The sequence below is a fragment of the Camponotus vicinus genome, unplaced genomic scaffold (genome assembly GCF_025532165.1).
Source record: "Camponotus vicinus isolate PSW18456_S1 unplaced genomic scaffold, iyCamVici1.0 SCAF_13, whole genome shotgun sequence".
In the NCBI taxonomy this organism is placed as follows: domain Eukaryota; kingdom Metazoa; phylum Arthropoda; class Insecta; order Hymenoptera; family Formicidae; genus Camponotus; species Camponotus vicinus.
Genome location: NW_028141949.1, coordinates 567,030 through 585,935, shown reverse-complemented (window position 1 = coordinate 585,935; position 18,906 = coordinate 567,030). Strand labels below are relative to the sequence as shown.

The window sequence follows — 18,906 nt, the reverse complement described above, 5'->3', positions numbered from 1 at the left end:
ACCAATACTTACCATTTTTTAATCAGATAAATTAATTATAAATGACCATGCTTGTAAATGATAATAATGATAAATATTTTTCTTATAATTGCATAAAAATATAAATAAATTTTTCCAAAGATGTAGATATAATATGATCGCGTAATCTCTCCCTCTCTCTCTATGATTATTATAAAATTTTACAAATTAAGTATATTTTTTATAAAAATAGTTTGCAGATAATTTTACAAAAATTTTTTAATAAATATATGATAAAATATGTAATATTTTTTATTACTTTCTTAAAACTTAATTTTCTTGAGCCTTTATATAATGAGTTGGTTCTCTATTGCATTAAATATTTTGATCGATATTTGGTGAAATATTACGTAAAACAGTTTATGAATTTATTATATATAATTATTATATTATAAATTATACGTATATAAAAGTCTGTTTTTAATATAAGATAAAAGAATAATTTGTGTGTAACTCGAATGATTTAGGTTCTTGATAAGTGAGATAGTAGCATTTAAATAATTGCGGCTCTCTAATACAAAGAATTTTTTAACATCAGTTTGCGTGTTTATTGATAAAAGAATACCGATAAATATCGCAAACCTAATTTCTGAGGGTCACAGTTGTGAACTTTAACTCGCATTAATTCAACAATTTAAATGATAATAATGAAATTTAAGATAATTGTAGAACAATATTAAGTGCTTAAAGTAATTACCATAAATGCTTATAATTTTTATCATTATTTTATCATTATTGTTTTATTAAAAAACTTTTTATTAAGAAACGGAAAAATTTCGATTAAATAAATATAATTATAAGATTTTTCGCGTATGCATCTTAAGGATTTCAGAAACGTTTTCAATGTTTGCATTTTAAAAATATTATCGTTGAGGAAGAATAATTCGTTATTACCGAATATACGCCATAATTGCGGATATATATGCAAAGGATAAAAGACGCTATAATGCCCCCTGGGTTTGTAACTCTGGTAAAGTCGACCACTGACCGGTCAGTTTATATAGCCACCTTAGATTAGCATGAGGTTGCACGCAATCCCGACGTTCAGGAAGACGATAAGGGAATAGGTAACCGTTTCCTCGACTACCTAACTTTTCAACCCGTGACCTGCTATGTATAACACAACCTCGATCATTGTTGGAAGTCGCTCATTTTTTGTCGTATGTGAACTTAGACGCCACAAATGTAATACGGGTTCGACTAACTTTGTCCTCTGTATAATCTAATCTCTAATCTAATCTAATCTCTTTTTTCCTAAGCAAAAAAATTTTTAACTAGAAGAAAAAATACGGACTTTATTGAAAAAAATTATTTATTTATTTATAAAAAATACAAAGATGTACAAAAATTTATTGTACAATAGATCGTTGTGCAGATATTTGATCTCGCTGGAGTTCAACATTAACACATTATAGATTAAATCGTTTATCAAAACTCAGCATTCATTAATAATAAAACATCTCTTGCACATTATTCACAATATGTATTAAAATTTATAATTTCTTATATATTAAGTTCGCTTACACATAAGTACAATAAATAACTTACAAATACGTTATATCTAAAATTGCGATAGTTAATGGTAAGTTATTTATGAGTGTTTATGAATTATTTACAAAATAATTTTATATTATATATAAATTTATATTCTATCTTAATCAAATTAATCGATGTCCTACAATTCGGTTGTTTCGATTTTTTTCCCCAAAGGATTCACAATTACATTGTGTCCTGCGTAAATCGATGAATTTCTGCTAAAATCATTTTGGATGTCGATACTTTCAGCACTGTAATAGCAAAATAAAATTAAATTGTATATAGATATATACATGCATATACTGTATTATTATATGTATCGAATATAATAATATTACATTGTATAAATAAAATAGAATAAAATTTGCATTTAGACTTAATACATTAATAATGTCACAAGCATCATGAAAATGTACATATTAATTTTTTTCAATTCATGAAAATTATACTAATTTTAATTAACGATTACGAATAAGCAGTAACATAAGGAAAAAATGGTTTTATACCTAGAAATAGTTGAAACTCTTGGCTCTATATAATATGGTTTGTCTTCGGCTCTTTGGTTTGTATTAGCTTCATTCATCATCTCTTCGTTATTAAGCGCGTTCTCGTCGAGAGAATCTCTTTCGGATGTATGGCTGAATGATTCGTCATTCTTGAACCACTCGTTTTCATAAGCGTGCATCCATATGGGATTTGAGCCCTCTACACTGTGTTTATTCGTATTCGGAACACGACCAGGGCTTCGCATAAATTCCGAGTCCGACGCACCTTGAAAAAATATCGAAATAAGTATATTTTAATAATATTGCAATAAATAATTATACAAAGTATATTTTACATTTAATTGCTAGAATTTTTTGCAAAATACATATATCACAAATTAAACTTCTTTTTGTAAAGAGTCAGTCAATTATATCGAAATTTAGAAAATAATAAATTAATTTCACAGAGACAAATGACATATAGATTGATAGAAATAATTATTTGCAATTCAAATTACCGAACGGTGATGCGTTCGCTGCTTTCAATTGCCTTTGGAAAGACGCTCTTTGAGACAAACATAGAGCGACACACAGAATCAATAAAGCTCCTAGGAACAGGGTCAATGTGAGAAGCCAGAAAGTTGTTCCTGCTTGTTCGTACTGAACGATCGGTTGAGACTTTGCCGGCTGCGTGTCGAGGACATTGAACTCCTTGAATAAATTGTCAAGTTTCTCAATATTTCTGTCGACCAACTCGAGTACCTCGGATACCTCGAGGATCGAATTGTCTCGACGATTCACGAGGTGCAAGTATAAATCCGTTTTAGTTCTATCTACAGAACCGTCTTGATTTTCATGCACTTTAAATTCGTCAACATTAATAATAGCGCTAGTGACATTACCTAGAATTCTGTAAATGTGAAAAATTTAGACATCTTTAAAAATTATTTAAATAATATTTTATATAATTAATGCCTTTTCGTTTATTTATTAATAAAAATTTTAAATTTTTTGCTTGATAACATAAAATAAATCGTGCGGAATATATATTGTGCTTACTCTCTAAATGTCTCAATTCGACTTCTAACTTCTGGCGGATGTTGACGAAGAACAAAACGAACTCGTTGATCCTCCCGTAATAAATAAATGAAAACTCTCGCAGTATCTTGTAAGCCATAGGTGTCGTTAACGAGTATCTATATTATATACAAATAATATTTTTGTTTACTTTATTATATATGAGACAATTTATATTATAAGAGATTTCCGTTTACAGTGAGACAAATAATATAAAACATGACAATTTTATTTCTCGTGCAAAAATAAAATTGCAATATAATTTCTTGCACTAGATTTTGTTAAGATAAAAAAAATATATCAGTAGAATAGATATATACCATAAAATCAAAATAACCCTTCATTCCACGTTGAGGATCGAAATTCAGGCTTATTGCTCCAGTATCCTTATTTACAAGAAAAGGATGTAATTGCATATCTTCAAAACCTTCAGTTAGTGTCATGTGAATTTTTCCTATTTGATAATAACTGAGTACAGCATTGTCACCAGCGTCCAAATCAATTGCCTGCAATTATGTTTACGCATTGCATGTCAAATATATTAGATAGATATTTAAAATCTTGTAAGATTAAATTGGTTAGTTTAAAATTAAACTGATTAATTTAATCTTATTGTCCTAAACTTTTAAAATTAATTACCATTAATTGATATTAAAATATGCAATAAATACAAATTATAAATTAAATAGCAATTTTTACTGATGTGAAAAAAAATCGGTACTGCTTTTTATAACATTAAATTACCTTTACGTGCATAAATTGTGTGCCAAAATCAGCATCAGTAGTGACACCACCCGTGAAAACTTTATTAATAAATTGCGGTGCATTGTCATTGATATCATCAACCTTTATGACGATTTTTAATAAGGTATCATCAGCTTCGTCGAACGTTATTTCGTTATCTGGAACGGTTTCGCAATCTTCCGTTGCTTTAACAAGTAATAAGTGTTCTTCTTGCTGTTCTCTATCCAGCATCTTGGCAGTCTAAAGGATGAATTATGTTAAATATTTTTAAATTATTAAGAAGTAAAAAATATAAATAAAATTTTTATTTGAACAATAAATTATTTAATGACAAACTTACACCAAGTTCGTGCTTGTAGATGTCTAAAACGAACAGTCCGTCTTCATTCCCATAAACTATGAAATAACAAACTTGCGTAGGTGGATCGTCCAAATCATCAACTTCATCTCTATCAATCGTTTCTGGAAGTAACACCATCTCCGATCCAGGAGGTTGTTCCTCCGTAAAATTTATATGAAACGTGTTGACTAAAAATTGTGGCTCAAAATCGTTGATATTACGCACGTAAATAATTAAATCGAGATCTGAGCTTAAAGGCGTTGGAGTACCCAAATCGTATGCTTCGACTCGTATCTATTATTAGAGACATATATATTTAATATTAATTTTAGGTTTTATTCCGTCTTATTAAAAATTTAATAGAAGTTAATTAATTGAATTAAAAGAATAAAATTAATTAATTAAATTAAAAAAAATAAAATTTTTATTTCAAATCTTACTTCTTTATACTTTTTTCATACCTCATACAATTTTTGAGTTTCTCTGTCGAGTGGTGACTTTAAGAATATTATACCACTTTTTTCGTCAATGTGAAAGGTTCTCCAATGTCCAGCAAGATCTTGCTTTAAACGATAATGTACATCACCATTTAATCCTGTATCAGCATCTTTTGCCTCAATTTGAATAATCGAACTTCCTACTGTTATGTTCTGTTGAAGTGATTTTGTTGCATTGAATCATTAGATATAGTTGTTTCATACGAATAAAAATTAAAAATTATGTAAATTGACCAAAAACACGAACCTCTGGGACTCGGATAGTGGTATTGTGTTGAGGACTAACGAATAAAGGAGGATTATCGTTGTAATCCGTGACGCAGATTTCCAAAATTTCATTATCCTTATTGGACGGTGTTCCCAGATCACGTGCTTCGATATTTAATGTATAATTTCCAAATTTTCCTCTCAATGGCCGCGCAGCTTTTATCTTTGCCGTCCAATAGTCAGTTTGTTCCAATATGAATAAACCTGTTGAACAATATTTGATCAATATCATTCAGAATCGATGATATATGATATTTAAAAAAATATGTAGCTTATCCCAAAAAATTTCGTCAATTTTCTATATTTATATAATACTAATGCTAATAAATATTAGATTAAACATTAATCAAAATTTAATTACGCACCTTGTTCATTGCCAGAAGTGATTCTAATTATGACGCGTCCATTTGGCGTTGTCGGATCATCAGCATCCTTCGCTTTTATGACATAAACTAAATCACGTACGTCATGAAACTCTGATATTGAGACGCAACCTTGTGGTACATCCATCTTCGGAGCATTGTCATTTACATCGATGACTGTAACTCTAAAATAGTATATTTTACATCATAATGTTATTTGAATTATTTGTGGTACAAAAAATTAAATTAAAAAAATTATACTTATTATCAACTCTATCTATAAATTAAAAAATTGTGTTGTGAAGTTTAGTGAACATACTGGATTTGTTTGAACGCGTTTCGAGATTCTCCCGCAGTGTAACCAAATTGATAATTATCCCAAGCCTCAATAACCAGAACATAACTATGTTTAGTCTCCCAGTCAAGAACATCAGCCACTGTCAACGAACCGGTTTCTGGATGGATAGCAAAGGTCCCCTATTTAAAATAATATTTGATTATAATAATAAGTTATCCGTATAAACTGATATAATTATATATTGCATTACATTGCATTACATTGTGTTTAATTAAATAATAAAATAAATAATAATTAAATAATAAAATTATTAATATTAATGAGACAAATATATATTACATAATTACAGTAAATATAAAATGCGAGTATTATGTCATTTGTACTTTACCTGGGATGACATTCTGTCTAAAAGATAAGTAATTTTTTCATAATCTCCGCTATCGGAATCTGCGGCTTGTATAACAGTAATTTCTGTGCCAATTTTTGAATTTTCCATGACACTGACACTACTGATGTTCGAAACGAAATATGGATTATTGTCGTTTTCATCTAGCACTTGAACATATACTTCTGATAAACTTGACCTATAAAATTTAATCAATCTAACATTCGTAGAAATACATAACGTTGAAATACTATTGAGATTATTCAGATATTGCAAATGATTATTTTTGAAATTGTATATAAAAATATTATAAATTAAGGAAATTATAATTTAGAAATCTTATCAACTTCATGTGTTTCATTATTTAATCTATATCATAATTTTTTTAATTGCATAAAATTTTCTTACCGAGGTGGAATTCCAGAATCCGTTGCTCTAACTGTTAAATTTAGCGATGAATACATTTCTCTATCAATTTTGCTAGCAACGACCATCTCTCCGGTTTCAGAATCTAAATGCACGAGATCAATGATCTCTTTCGGTCCTTGCAGGGAATAGGTAATGCTGCGATTTTTATCAGCGTCATCCGCAACGATATTTGCGATATTAATACCATTTTTACTATTTTCAGTAACGGAGCGTCTATAGAAAGGCCTCCGAAATTTAGGATTGTTGTCGTTCTCATCCTCAATAATTATATTTAGTATAGCTGCACGAACGTTTTCATGACATTATTATTTTTATTTTTATATTAAATCTAAGAAAGCTCCTTTTCTTACAACATCTCTTTCTTTGAAAGTGTAAAATTAACGAAACTAACCGGATGCAGTTTGCAAGCTTCTTACTGCAGCCAAATCCTCAACCACAAGTCCTAGTCTAATAGTTTCTACCCTTTCTCTATCCAACAACTTTACTATTCGTAGCAGGCCATCGAACGGATTTAATTCCAACGCTGCTAAATAGTCATATTCCTGTATCTTGATTAAAGTGCCTTCCTCGTTACGTGCCTCTGATGAGTTAGGATCCACGCGATAACGTAGAATAGGAGCTACATCCGGATCTTGCGCCATTATGCGATGAACGTACGCACCGACCTAACATCATTAATTCATTCATTTATCAATGCCTTTGCGATCATTAATTCATTCATTTATCATGCCTTTACAGTGCGATGAATATCTCTGATAACATACCTGAGTGTTTTCTCTGATAGTGACAGTTCCAGGATCAATAAAGACGGGCGGTTTATTGTTAACATCTAAAATCGTAATGTTAACAAGAACCTCGGCTGTTCGTTGAATTTCCGTACCGCTGTCAATGGCGATAACATTCAATTTGTACGTCGTTGTTTTCGGTGACGTTAGATCTGGATCTAGATTCGAGCCCGATGCCACTCTAATTATGCCTGTTTCAGGACCAATAACAAATTTGTCTTCGGCACCACTTTGAATTCGATAAACTAATTTATTATTAGGCGACGATAAGTCTTTATCCGAAGCTTTTACCTGTGCGAATATAATTCTTTATTTAATATTTATTTAATTGATGATTTTAATTATTAATAAGCTTCTTTATTTTTTTAATTTCTTGTATAATTCTAAAATTTTTATCTTTAATTTTGTCTTACAATATTGTGATTACATACTTGTATAACACTCGTGCCACCCGGTAAATCTTCAGCTATACTTCTTCTGTATAAACTTCTTTCGAAAACTGGCGCATTATCATTAACGTCTTTCAAATAAATAATTAGAGGCACATCGGAAATTAGACTCGGTGTACCTGCATCTCTGGCTCTGACCGTCAATTTTAATTGACGTATAATCTTTTCTTTATATCCTTGATTGGTAGGCAAAGCTTCGTAATCCAAAGGACGGATGGGTGTCACAAGGCCAAGTTTTGGATCGATTGTAAAATTTCGAGAGAATTCACTCGATACTAGTGCGTAAGATATCTCACTGTTTCGTGTACCTGTACAAATATATAAAGTGTTAAACACATGTTAAATATATAAATACATATATTATTTGCTTCTTGTTTATTATAAGTGCTGTCTAACCATTTAGATCATTGTCAGATGCTTCGACAATCAGAGGCGATTCAAACTGATCCTCGTTTTCCAACAATACAGCTTCGTATTTATTTTGCAGAAATATAGGCGCATTGTCATTAACATCGTCAACATTGACTATCAATTGCGCAGCATTGCGATTCCCTTTTCCAAGATCATCTCGTGCTTCGACTGTGAGATAATGTCGAGCTACTAATTCGCGATCGAAACTAGGTCCGGGATATTTGACCGTTATCACGCCGGTGAGAGGATCCATTGCCAATCTATGATATGAAAATAGATAACTTAACTATCGCAATTGTATCACTTTTGTTAATATCTCATTATCAGATATTAATCTTCATATAGTTATACTGAACAACAAAAGAATTTTCTTACATTTTTTTAATTTATAGTAGATATGTATATGTCAAAAAATTATATAACATATATTTTAATTTATATTATTTCTTATATTAATATATTAACTCTTACGCATGTGCAATGCTACCGCCTAAAGTCGTATATCGTATTCCATTCGTTCCAAAGTTACCGCTGTCTTCATCCAAAGCCTGTACCCAAGCCACGGTAGTTCCTTTGGCACAGTTTTCCGGTATCGAGACCTCATAGACATTTTCCGTGAATTCGGGATAATTGTCATTTTGATCCTTGATAAAAACAGTAACTGGTACCGCACTGTATTTTGGCAAAATCGGCGAGATTTCTTTTGCGACGAGTGTGAAGTTTACCACTATAAAAAGTCCATAAATTTTATATATATACTTTATATAAGATTTACAAATATATAAAATAATTTGGGTCAAAAATGCACATTAGCTTGTAAAATAATGGATACATAGCACATTGAAATTTTAATAATTTTGTATGCAATATTTATTTCGATGTAATAATGGGTTTAGTTAATCAAGAAAAGAAAAAATATAAAATTGCGCCTTTACCTGATATCTTTTCAAAATCGAGTTTACTCGAATTCTTAACGCGTATCAAAAACGGTGCTTCATTAATCCCACGAAAAGGTGTTACATCAAATATTCCACCGTCGCCTTCGATGAATATTCGAAATGTGCCATTAGAACCCTTCAAAAAAATTCATTGTATTAATAAAAAGCATTTTCAAAGTTTAATAAAAAAATTATTTTGTAAAATAGTACATGATACTTTTAAAACGCTAAATATTTTTATGTAAATATTTATCTATTTATGAAGAAAATTAAAAATACGTCACAACACAAACCTCATAATTCTTAACTTACCAAGTCATGATCGAAAACTTCTGGTACAGCATCGCCAATAAAATTGACGGGCGTATTTTGTGGCGCGTTCTCGTTTATTTCAGCATGATATACCATACTTCGAAATGTTGGCGTTTCATCATTTACATCAGTAAGAATAATGGTCACCTCGGTACTAACCGAAGGCGGCGGATTAATTTTTGACACTTCTTTTACCGTGATTTCTAAGATAAAAGTGCCATCGCTATTTTCTTCGGCTTCTCTGTCCAATTGTGCTCTAGTGAACACGAGACCGGTAGCTGCATCAATATCAAACAAATATCTCGGTCCCTTCGTGATACTATACGTCACTTTGTTATTTATCCCTTTATCACCGTCCACTGCACGAACTGTAACGTTTATTTATGATTGGAATCACAAAATTTTAGATACAGAGATATCTTGCAATTGTATGAAATATATTATATATTTTACTTTAATGCTTATATATTTGAATAAGATTTCAAACTAATTAGCTGAAAATTGATAATTAAACATTATTATTAGTCTCATTTTAATTGAGCAATATCTCTTCAAGGAATATATGAATGAATCCTCATTCATATATTTTTAGTCTGTTTCCGCATTCAATTAAAACTTTTTTATCAAAAATTTATTAGAATTAAATCTTAATTGGAAATAGTTTCAAAATCTTTATTTTATAATATTGTATAATAATTTTCGTATCTCTCGTCTTAATTACGGAATATAATGCTGACCTTGTAAAACAGATGTACCAATCTTAACGTTTTCACTGATTCTTGCGACAGGCGTCATGGCTATGAATTCCGGTGGCTGATCTTCCACATCCTGTACCTTGATCAAAATCGCGGTCGTTCCTGTATTTACCTGAAATAATTAAATATTTACTTGAAATAATTAAATATAAGTAAAATGTATCTTTTACAGGAAGTTGCTTCAAGTAAATGGCTATAATAAATAACTGTAACGATGCCTATGTAGATAAGATATAATCATGTCTGGCATTGTTTATCCTTCACTGCGCTTGACTTTGCCGGAAAAAGTCATTGAACTATCCGGTAATTATAGGTCATATACGGGTTTTATCTACAGAATATCCACGTGTATGTATGAAAAATGACATGTCGTATTTTTTACATAATACCCCTATAACTTTTAAAGTGTTTAACAAACGTATAATCAACTGAATAATCAATGTACATGCATATTGTCGGATTTATTTTCACAAAAATAACTTAAATTTAAAATCAAATTCTTGTATTGTCAATATTTAAACATAAAAATAAGTAATTTGTACAATATTTAAGTGTAAAAATAAATAGAATATTTATGATAAAAATAATATATATTTAAAAAAAGTTACCTTTTCATTTATGGCGCGGTCAATAGCCAAGATTCGCAGTTGATATAGATACTTTCGTTCATAATCCAAAGAACCCACCAAGCGTATAACACCTTTGCCATTAATAGTCGATATGCTGAAAACGTTGTTATCGCCATCCAATTCTTGAAGATAATATACTACTTGACCATGAGCACCTAAATCGGCATCAGTAGCTTCCACTGTTGTTAAAACACTTGGACGTGCATCCTCCCGAAGTGTTAATGAGGTTGGATGTGGACGAAAAACTGGTACATTATCGTTTATGTCCTCAACCAGAAGTAGGAGACTTTGCGTGATAAAATTTCCTTCTCCCAATCTTCCATCCGTCAGCGTTAACACGAGGGCATACTCGTCTCTTGCCTATAGAACACAAATTTGCTTGAAATGTAAAATTAAAGCATATTATCGGAAATATTTATCGTAAGAGCTTTGCAATATTCAGGAAAATGAAAATTAAAGTATATGTATAAAATTTAAATCAAGCACGATCGATGTAGATTTTAAAAATTATACGCATAATGATGAAATTATAGCTCGATTACTATAACTAGGTACTATCATGAACAATAGAAAGTTAATTTCAGATTCGCGTTATTTCACGCGTGCGTCGATGATGGCCACAAATGACAGCTTTGTAAAGTGAATCCTTGTGAAGATGATTGATCGTAAATTATGTTTGTCTCTGTCGTTGATACTTAAATTTCTCTTTAATGATTATGATATTGTCGGACTAGCAGTATTACCGATTTTCACATGTGACAAAAAAGTTAAAATGAATTAACCATCCGTGCGAAACAAAAATAATAAAATAATAAAAAACAAACAAAAATAATATGGACAACGTAAGAATTATCAAGGTATCTCTCTTCCTACATTATTTATATTTCCTTAATCGTGAATAATTGATTAATTGATTGACATCTCATTTGAAAAAGCATATAGATTCTGTTTTCGAAATGGGCAATTTGTTCTAAGGATTTAATTTTGGTTTTGCAATTTTTAATGTGATAATGTAAAGTGATAACTAAATAAATAAATAACTTCTTTTTTAATAAAAATATTTTGTCAAAATGCATGACATATGTTTAACTCACAATCTTAGCAAATACATATAATTCTAGATTCTTTATAAATGTTAGAAATATATTAAATTAATAATATAGATTAATAATAATAATAATATATTAAATTAATATATTAATACAGATTAATTAATATATTAATACAGATTTTTTGAAAATTACCTCTCTATCCAATAATTTATTTAAATAAATATTAGCTTCAGTTAGGCCAAAATTTTCGACTCGAATCACATCACTACCAGGCTGATCTCGAACGCCGAAAGTCAGAATATCACCGTCTGTATCGATGCCTTTGAGTCTGTAAATTAAGCTGCCTGCAAAAAATTTGTTTTATTTAAAATTATACTACTTATATCTAATATAAGTAAAAAATGTGACATTCTTAAAGAGGTAAATGTATTATTGTTAAATAATTACAAAAGATAACAAAAATATTTTAATGGTTATAATCTTTTCAAATTAATGAAAGTTAATAAGAAATTTTGTAACTTAAAGTTTCAGAAAAATATCTTTACCAATTGGCGTTTCAGGCCCTTCCTTCAATCTGAGAACGATTTCTGTTTGTCCATCTATGAGGAATCTAGGAGGATTATTTCTGGCCGAGCAATGCGGTAACAAATATGCAAATATAAAATATAGCAATTCTATTTTAAACCGGCTTCTTTTACACGATCGTAATAGCCAGGAAGATGCCGTTTGCTTATTCGACGTCATCTTGATCGAGCGATCTTGGTAATCGACATGATCTTCCTCGCACAGAGAATACTCTATGATTAGATCAATTCTTAATGCTCTGAAATCAATAAATATAAAATTTATTAAAAAATAATATCAAGAATAAACAATAAAATAAGTAAAACAATAAAAATTATACTTAAAAATAAAAGATATATTTTGAATAGTCAAATAAGAATTATATTAAACTGTTTTTAAAAAATAGGCAAGTAGAATAAAAGTGTGATATGTATTATTAATGTACAATTGAAATACAATTTGCAAGAATTATATTGTATATATATTATATATTATACTGCATATTTCTCTTGCATATTTATTGCACATCTTTAATATGCGTTTCGCAGAGACTTCGACATACTTTATTTGCACATACATAGCCTCTTTATTTGCTGCATTTAGTTTGATAAACCGATATTCACGCTGACTGGTTGCTTTCTCCTCGGTAAAACGTCGTCTTGATGCAATGTCAAGAGTATCTCGTCGCAAACGATCACGGAGATTAAACCGGAGTGAAAGCTTACCGGAAGAAACGACGTTTTCCCACAGCTCTTAAACTGCGATGTATGACCGTAATATAATTAAAAAAATGAATTCTCTCAACTAGAGATCTCCCCTATCTATTATGTAAGGTATACTTAATGGCTCGGTCTTTTTAGGATCTTATATAATTAACGAGGCGATGATATAATATTGCATTCTCGGGAAGAAAAATGTTACAATTAAAAACAAACTAATTTTCGGTAAAAACTGTTGCAAAGTTTAATCGAGTTTACAGAATAATCAATAAAACATATATTTAACGAACCAAGCATCGGCAAAATATATATGAATGAAAAAATTATATTTAATAATTAATTTCGCTAATGGATTTAATTTTAATTAAATTTTAATGCAAATATTAAATTTATTTATTGCATTTTTTAAAAATTTGGATAATTTTATAATTTGAAATATCGAAAATTTGAAAATTATACAACAAATGTGTATTTTATTTTCTTAGTAAAAAAAACTTAATTCTAAATTGTTTAAAAGATTTGTAAACATATTTGATAATAAAGGCATATATCATTTAACGCGGAAGAAATGTTTGCACTGACCCGTGTTCATGTGTAAGGAATCTCCTTTAAGATAGTTTGACACTTAAAGAACACTGAGTGAGCACGCCGAACGGTGCTCTTCTTGCCAACAGAGTGTATCGGCCACGCTCTTGACTTTTAAGACTGCTAAATAACAGGCTAGTGCGAAGCTTCTCGATACTCGTGCGGATACTCGTGTATTCAAATGTGCATGATGTACGTGCGTTATCTGATTTTCAACGAATAAAGACCGTTGTTTCTACACAGGAAAAAAATTCCTTCTTATTCTGATGAATATTGATAAAAATTGTATTGAGTAACATGATTTTTATCTGCAATAATCACTTGATTTCAAACAATTTATATGTTTCTTTTTTTAATAATCACGTTAATGCATCACGTTATTACGATAGTTACACAAAGATATTTTGTTGCTTAATACTATCAATCGCAATTGACTATATACACTGATTCGCCCAATTTTTTATATATTTAAAAGTGTAAAATATTTGAATGCATATATGAAGATCGCGTGACTGAAATTTTCTTTGAAAACTATCTACTTATAACAACTGCATTCACCTTCGTATCGCGAAGTCCTTCATATTGAAAAGATGGATCAATAATATACGCTTTAAATAGGATAATTTTATTATTTAACTACCGTGTCAACTACATTTTTACTTTCAACACAAGCTATTCGTACAAAGGTAGAACACATAGTAAGTCTTCACTGCGCAAAAAGAGAAACATGTGTATACATAAAGGAAGTCTTCTCTATGTCACGCTGGTTTGAATAAAGGGTCAGTAAAGTCACATTTCCAGTGGGGGTTATACAAGGTACATGACGTCATTTCCTACACCTGCCATGCATGCTTCCGAATGATAACGCCGTCCAGAATATTGACATACGCCCATATAATACTGTCTGTTACCCAGCCAACCCCATACAGAATTTGCTTGCGTGACGAGCTCCCCCACACCATGTGTAAAGGATCCTTTCGATAGGTATGAGTATGCTGACTGATATTGATATACGTTTCTTCTTCACAATCAACACTTTAAAATTGAAGTAATATTTGGAAAGAATATCGAAGAATTTTTCCAATAAAAATCCCATAGAAATATTTTACTTTTTTCAAATTTACACACATTTAAATTTAACTATAATTTTAATTAAGAAAGTAATAATCTAGAAATATATATTATTTAATATTACCTGAATCAAGTAAAAATTAATCTACGAAACACGATTTTGAAACTGTTAATGCGTGAGTTTGTAGCTATTCGTTGCTAAAAATTCGCCAATTCCGAGACTCTTTATTACTCTGCGGTTACATCTGGCGTTACAACAGTAGACAGATGTTACTGCGAGAGTGTAGCACATGTAAGTAAAACGAATATTCTTTTCACACTGTAGCACAACAAGACATTACTCGTGGGAGTGAAATTAGCAGTGTCTTATTTCATCGCAAGAATTATCGCGATGTAATACAATGGCGTTGTATGATTATCAAAGAAGAAAAGATATGATATTTCATAACACTATAAGAGGATGCATATAGCTGAGTTAAAACGCGATTGCATTCTTGCATCATAAACATTCCCATTTAATGATTAATATGTCGTCATAAGGAAATTTGTGTCAGTGCTAACAATCGCCGATCGCTAATGATTAGCTGCTTCAACGTTCAATTTTAATTCCGTAATAAACGGAAGCCACAGCAAATAAAGGTGAATTACGCAGGAAAGATATATAAATTATATTTAGAGATACATATATAATAAATATAGTACCGATGAAAAGTATTACATCATTTATAAAAATAGGGAAATTATTATTTTAATGAACAAACGCATATGTAAATATTATCAAATTATATTTTATTGCTATTTCATGCTTTAATAATTTTATGAATATGAAAAAAACAAAGGAAAACATAGATAAAAAAACATTCATTTTTACGTTTTCTATATTTTTTGAGAGTGCTACAACACTTTTGACTGGTGCGCTGTACACAGATATAACAATATTCTACTCGTTTTAATTTATTTTTTGTATATATTTTTTGTACATATTTTTTTAAGTATGCAATATATTATTAAATTTCTACATTTATTTATTTTTACTTGAAAGTTTTAGAAAATAAAATTTTATGCTAGAAATAAGAATTATTTTCATTTCAGCATTGATTTTATACAGTAATTGAAGTGTAATATTTAGTTCTTAAATCACACATACAGATATTCACTTCTTACTGAAGTTTGTTGAAAATTGATTATATAATAATAAGTATATTGAAACATGTGCTTTATAAATTGCAAGGTCAGTTATTGAGGACTTGCCAACAATATCGTTGATTCCGCGAATTAAACCTTCAGTGGAAGTGTCAGATCAGCATTAATTGCATGTCAGATTTGTGAAATTCTACACTGGCATAATTCGTATCAGTTGACTGTGATAGACGTGCTGTCTGTCAATGTTTTAAAAGTTCTGCGGAACTTTTAAAACATTTCTAACTTTTTAAAAAAATGTGCACGTTCCTGCAGCTAATAAAATATAGCGATAAGAAAAATCATTAATTAAAATATAAAAATATAGGTAGATAGAATTCCATAAAAAATCTTGTAATTCTGCTGATCGACAAATCTAGAAAGACATTTATTTATTGCCATGCGTGAGTATTTATTTTGTATATATAATATACATATTTACAAAAATATCTTATCGAATATTTTAATTTATTTTTGTTTATTGTCATATATATATCATTTTTTCTCATTGAAGCTATTATAAAATTTCTTAAGTCAATTATGTAAATTAATTATGTATTTCGTTTTATATTTTTGTTTACACAAGAGTTACGCATATTCATAAAATTTTATTATTATAAGAAATATTAATAATCTAAAAATTATTAATTTGGACATTTAATATACGTATAAGAATATACAAAAATTTAATTACAACAAAATAAAGACTTGGATCAATCTTTATAAGTACAAATGCGAAATTTTTAATATTTATTTTCAAAAGTGCTTTGTACTTACCCAAATTTTTACGTTTATTATAATGATGGAAACAGAGATTCATTCAGTGTGTGAAAATGAATGTCTTTATTCACACAATCGTTTTACCGCAACTTCAACATTTATCAGCGCTAATGTTAGCGTAATTACTAAGCATGGAAAATATATTTATATATCTGTATAAGTAAACTGTGTATTTTTCATAAATTAAACTGAGTTAATTAATTCATTATTGTCACAACTTTTTAAATTATTAGTAAAATATTAAATGGCGCAGTCCTTTCATATATTACATTGTATTTTATTGCATAATGTTGTAATGTGGAAATTGTTGATTCCATTATGATTTAATTATTTAAATTATTCATATATTATATTACATTATAATTACGAAAATCAAAATCCACTTTTATAATATAATCACTCCATTTAAAATATTTCAAGTTTAAAAGTCCAGCATCTTTAAAATTCCATTGTTAAATCAGAAACGAAAAAAATTTGCACAATTTATTTTAATGAGTGAAATCTGTTTGAACTGATCCCTTTTCCATTGTAGTAGCACTTTTTTCACATGATATTTATTATTATTCTCGAATCTAACGCTGAGATTATAATAAATTTATAAAATAAAATTGAATTTCTGTTATTATGACGAGGTTAAAGTATCGAGTCTGTCGAATTTTTATGGAATCGTGTCATTGCCCGATCGGCCGCGAACGCGGCGCTCACCTGTCCGAGTGAGCTTACGACAGTAAACTGAAGGTTCGAACGAAGTCAGCGTGGTTCCCGTCGAAAGAGCGCACATCGTTGCCTGGTATTCGTTCTGTGGCGTGAGCACTGACCGTGCACAGAGAACACCACAAAACGTACGGTTGTTCCAAGTTAAATTCAGCCCATCGTGCTCCCTGAGGCGTGCACGAGGGGGCTTTCCCCCCCGTCACAACCTCCGGTCACCTGTGCCATCTCACCGCTTCTGCAGGGGAAGATACACTTTACAGGGGGATAGTGGGGCACACCATCTCTTTCTCTGCGTACGGATCATCGATCGTTGTAATGAGAGAAACGATAATGTGCGTTTATTAGCGTAATGATTAATAATTTTGAAATATTCTAATCGTGACAACATATTTATTGATGCAATTAATTAATTTTAGAATGTATGATTGCATAACGAGTTTTGCAAAAAGTAAAATAATTAAAAACTGTAATATGTAAAGATATTTACAAATATTATAGGAGCAAAGATATTGTTAGAAAGTATAAAAAAGATTGCCCTCAAAACTTGATATATCGTGAAATATAGAAAAGACTAGTTTACAACAGTTTTACGATAATTTTTGTATCTTAATAATATCATCCGAGAAAAAAATTGATCCTTAAAAAATGCCCATCTTAAGATTAATAATATATTCTGAAAGAAATAATTATATAATTATATATGTAAAAGGGATAAAAAGAAACAAGAACTTAGACAAAAACAATTGATTTTTATTATTTTCATTTGATTTCAGAATTTCTTTATATAATAATTTTAATCAATAATATATATTTGTAAACAGTATTTTGTTTTTGTATAATGTATTTGTCGTTATATTATATGTATATGTCATTATATTATATATGAAAATATAAAGAAAAAAAATTGATTTTTTGAATTAATTTGTCTAACAGAGAAAAGAACGAGAGATGTCATGGTCCGCTTTTAGGTGACCCCTAAAAGCGATGCATCCTCTATAAATATAAAAACGTAAACATGAACTATGAAGCCAGTATCTACGAATATTTTCAGTGGGTAATACACAATTCCAGGTTGTATTCCATGCTACGTGCACGAAATGTCGATAACACAAGTGTTGTATAGCACCAGAGAGAAGACTGAGAGATGTCATGGCCTGTTTTTAGGTGATCCCTGAAAGCGATACTCTCTCTATGGACATTGAAAACGTGGACATGATTTTGAAAATAATATATAAATATGATAAATAATAAATTTTATAAAAATAATTTTTAAAAATCACTTACTTATATGTGTATGTATGTGTGCCCATACGTTGTCCAAATGATTTTAAATATAAGAATAGACTATATGAATATCGGCGTATGTTACCACCAGCATAGCTCTCAGGTTCATGAGAGTACTGAAACCTCCTCACCTGGCAAATGCCTTCGTTAAGGCGGAGATACAGGGGAGGAAAAATTGAGGAAAAATTTTTTAATTTTTTTTAATTTTTTTTAATAGAGTTTTTAAACAGAGAATATAATA

The 18,906-nt window shown here is 29.8% G+C and overlaps 1 protein-coding gene across 1 annotated transcript; it reads right to left on the bottom strand.

Moving 5' to 3' along the window:
- Positions 1–1,470: 1,470 nt before the first annotated feature.
- LOC145964165 (cadherin-23-like) lies at positions 1,471–16,884 on the bottom strand. The gene is made up of 25 exons (XM_083086621.1): positions 16,665–16,884; positions 12,315–12,592; positions 11,962–12,113; positions 10,697–11,077; positions 10,071–10,200; positions 9,334–9,701; positions 9,019–9,157; positions 8,555–8,810; positions 8,069–8,343; positions 7,655–7,980; positions 7,203–7,514; positions 6,830–7,103; positions 6,418–6,718; positions 6,013–6,208; positions 5,646–5,803; positions 5,330–5,511; positions 4,945–5,168; positions 4,662–4,850; positions 4,201–4,494; positions 3,861–4,100; positions 3,437–3,622; positions 3,099–3,235; positions 2,558–2,949; positions 2,061–2,325; positions 1,471–1,805 (listed from the first exon to the last, which is right to left on the bottom strand). Exons 2-25 carry the CDS (start codon positions 12,511–12,513, stop codon positions 1,694–1,696), a joined length of 5,688 nt encoding a protein of 1,895 aa, XP_082942747.1. The 5' UTR covers positions 12,514–12,592; positions 16,665–16,884; the 3' UTR covers positions 1,471–1,693.
- Between the last annotated feature and the right edge of the window lie 2,022 nt (positions 16,885–18,906).

Bases quoted from the DNA above. Each gene is read 5' to 3' on its own strand.
- LOC145964165 (XM_083086621.1), bottom strand. From the start codon at position 12,513: ATGACGTCGAATAAGCAAACGGCATCTTCCTGGCTATTACGATCGTGT. The intron at 6,209-6,417 runs GTAAGAAAATTT...TAAATTTTATAG, and splicing joins GATTCTGGAATTCCACCTCG to GTCAAGTTTATCAGAAGTAT. The intron at 2,950-3,098 runs GTAAGCACAATA...TCACATTTACAG, and splicing joins CGAATTGAGACATTTAGAGA to AATTCTAGGTAATGTCACTA.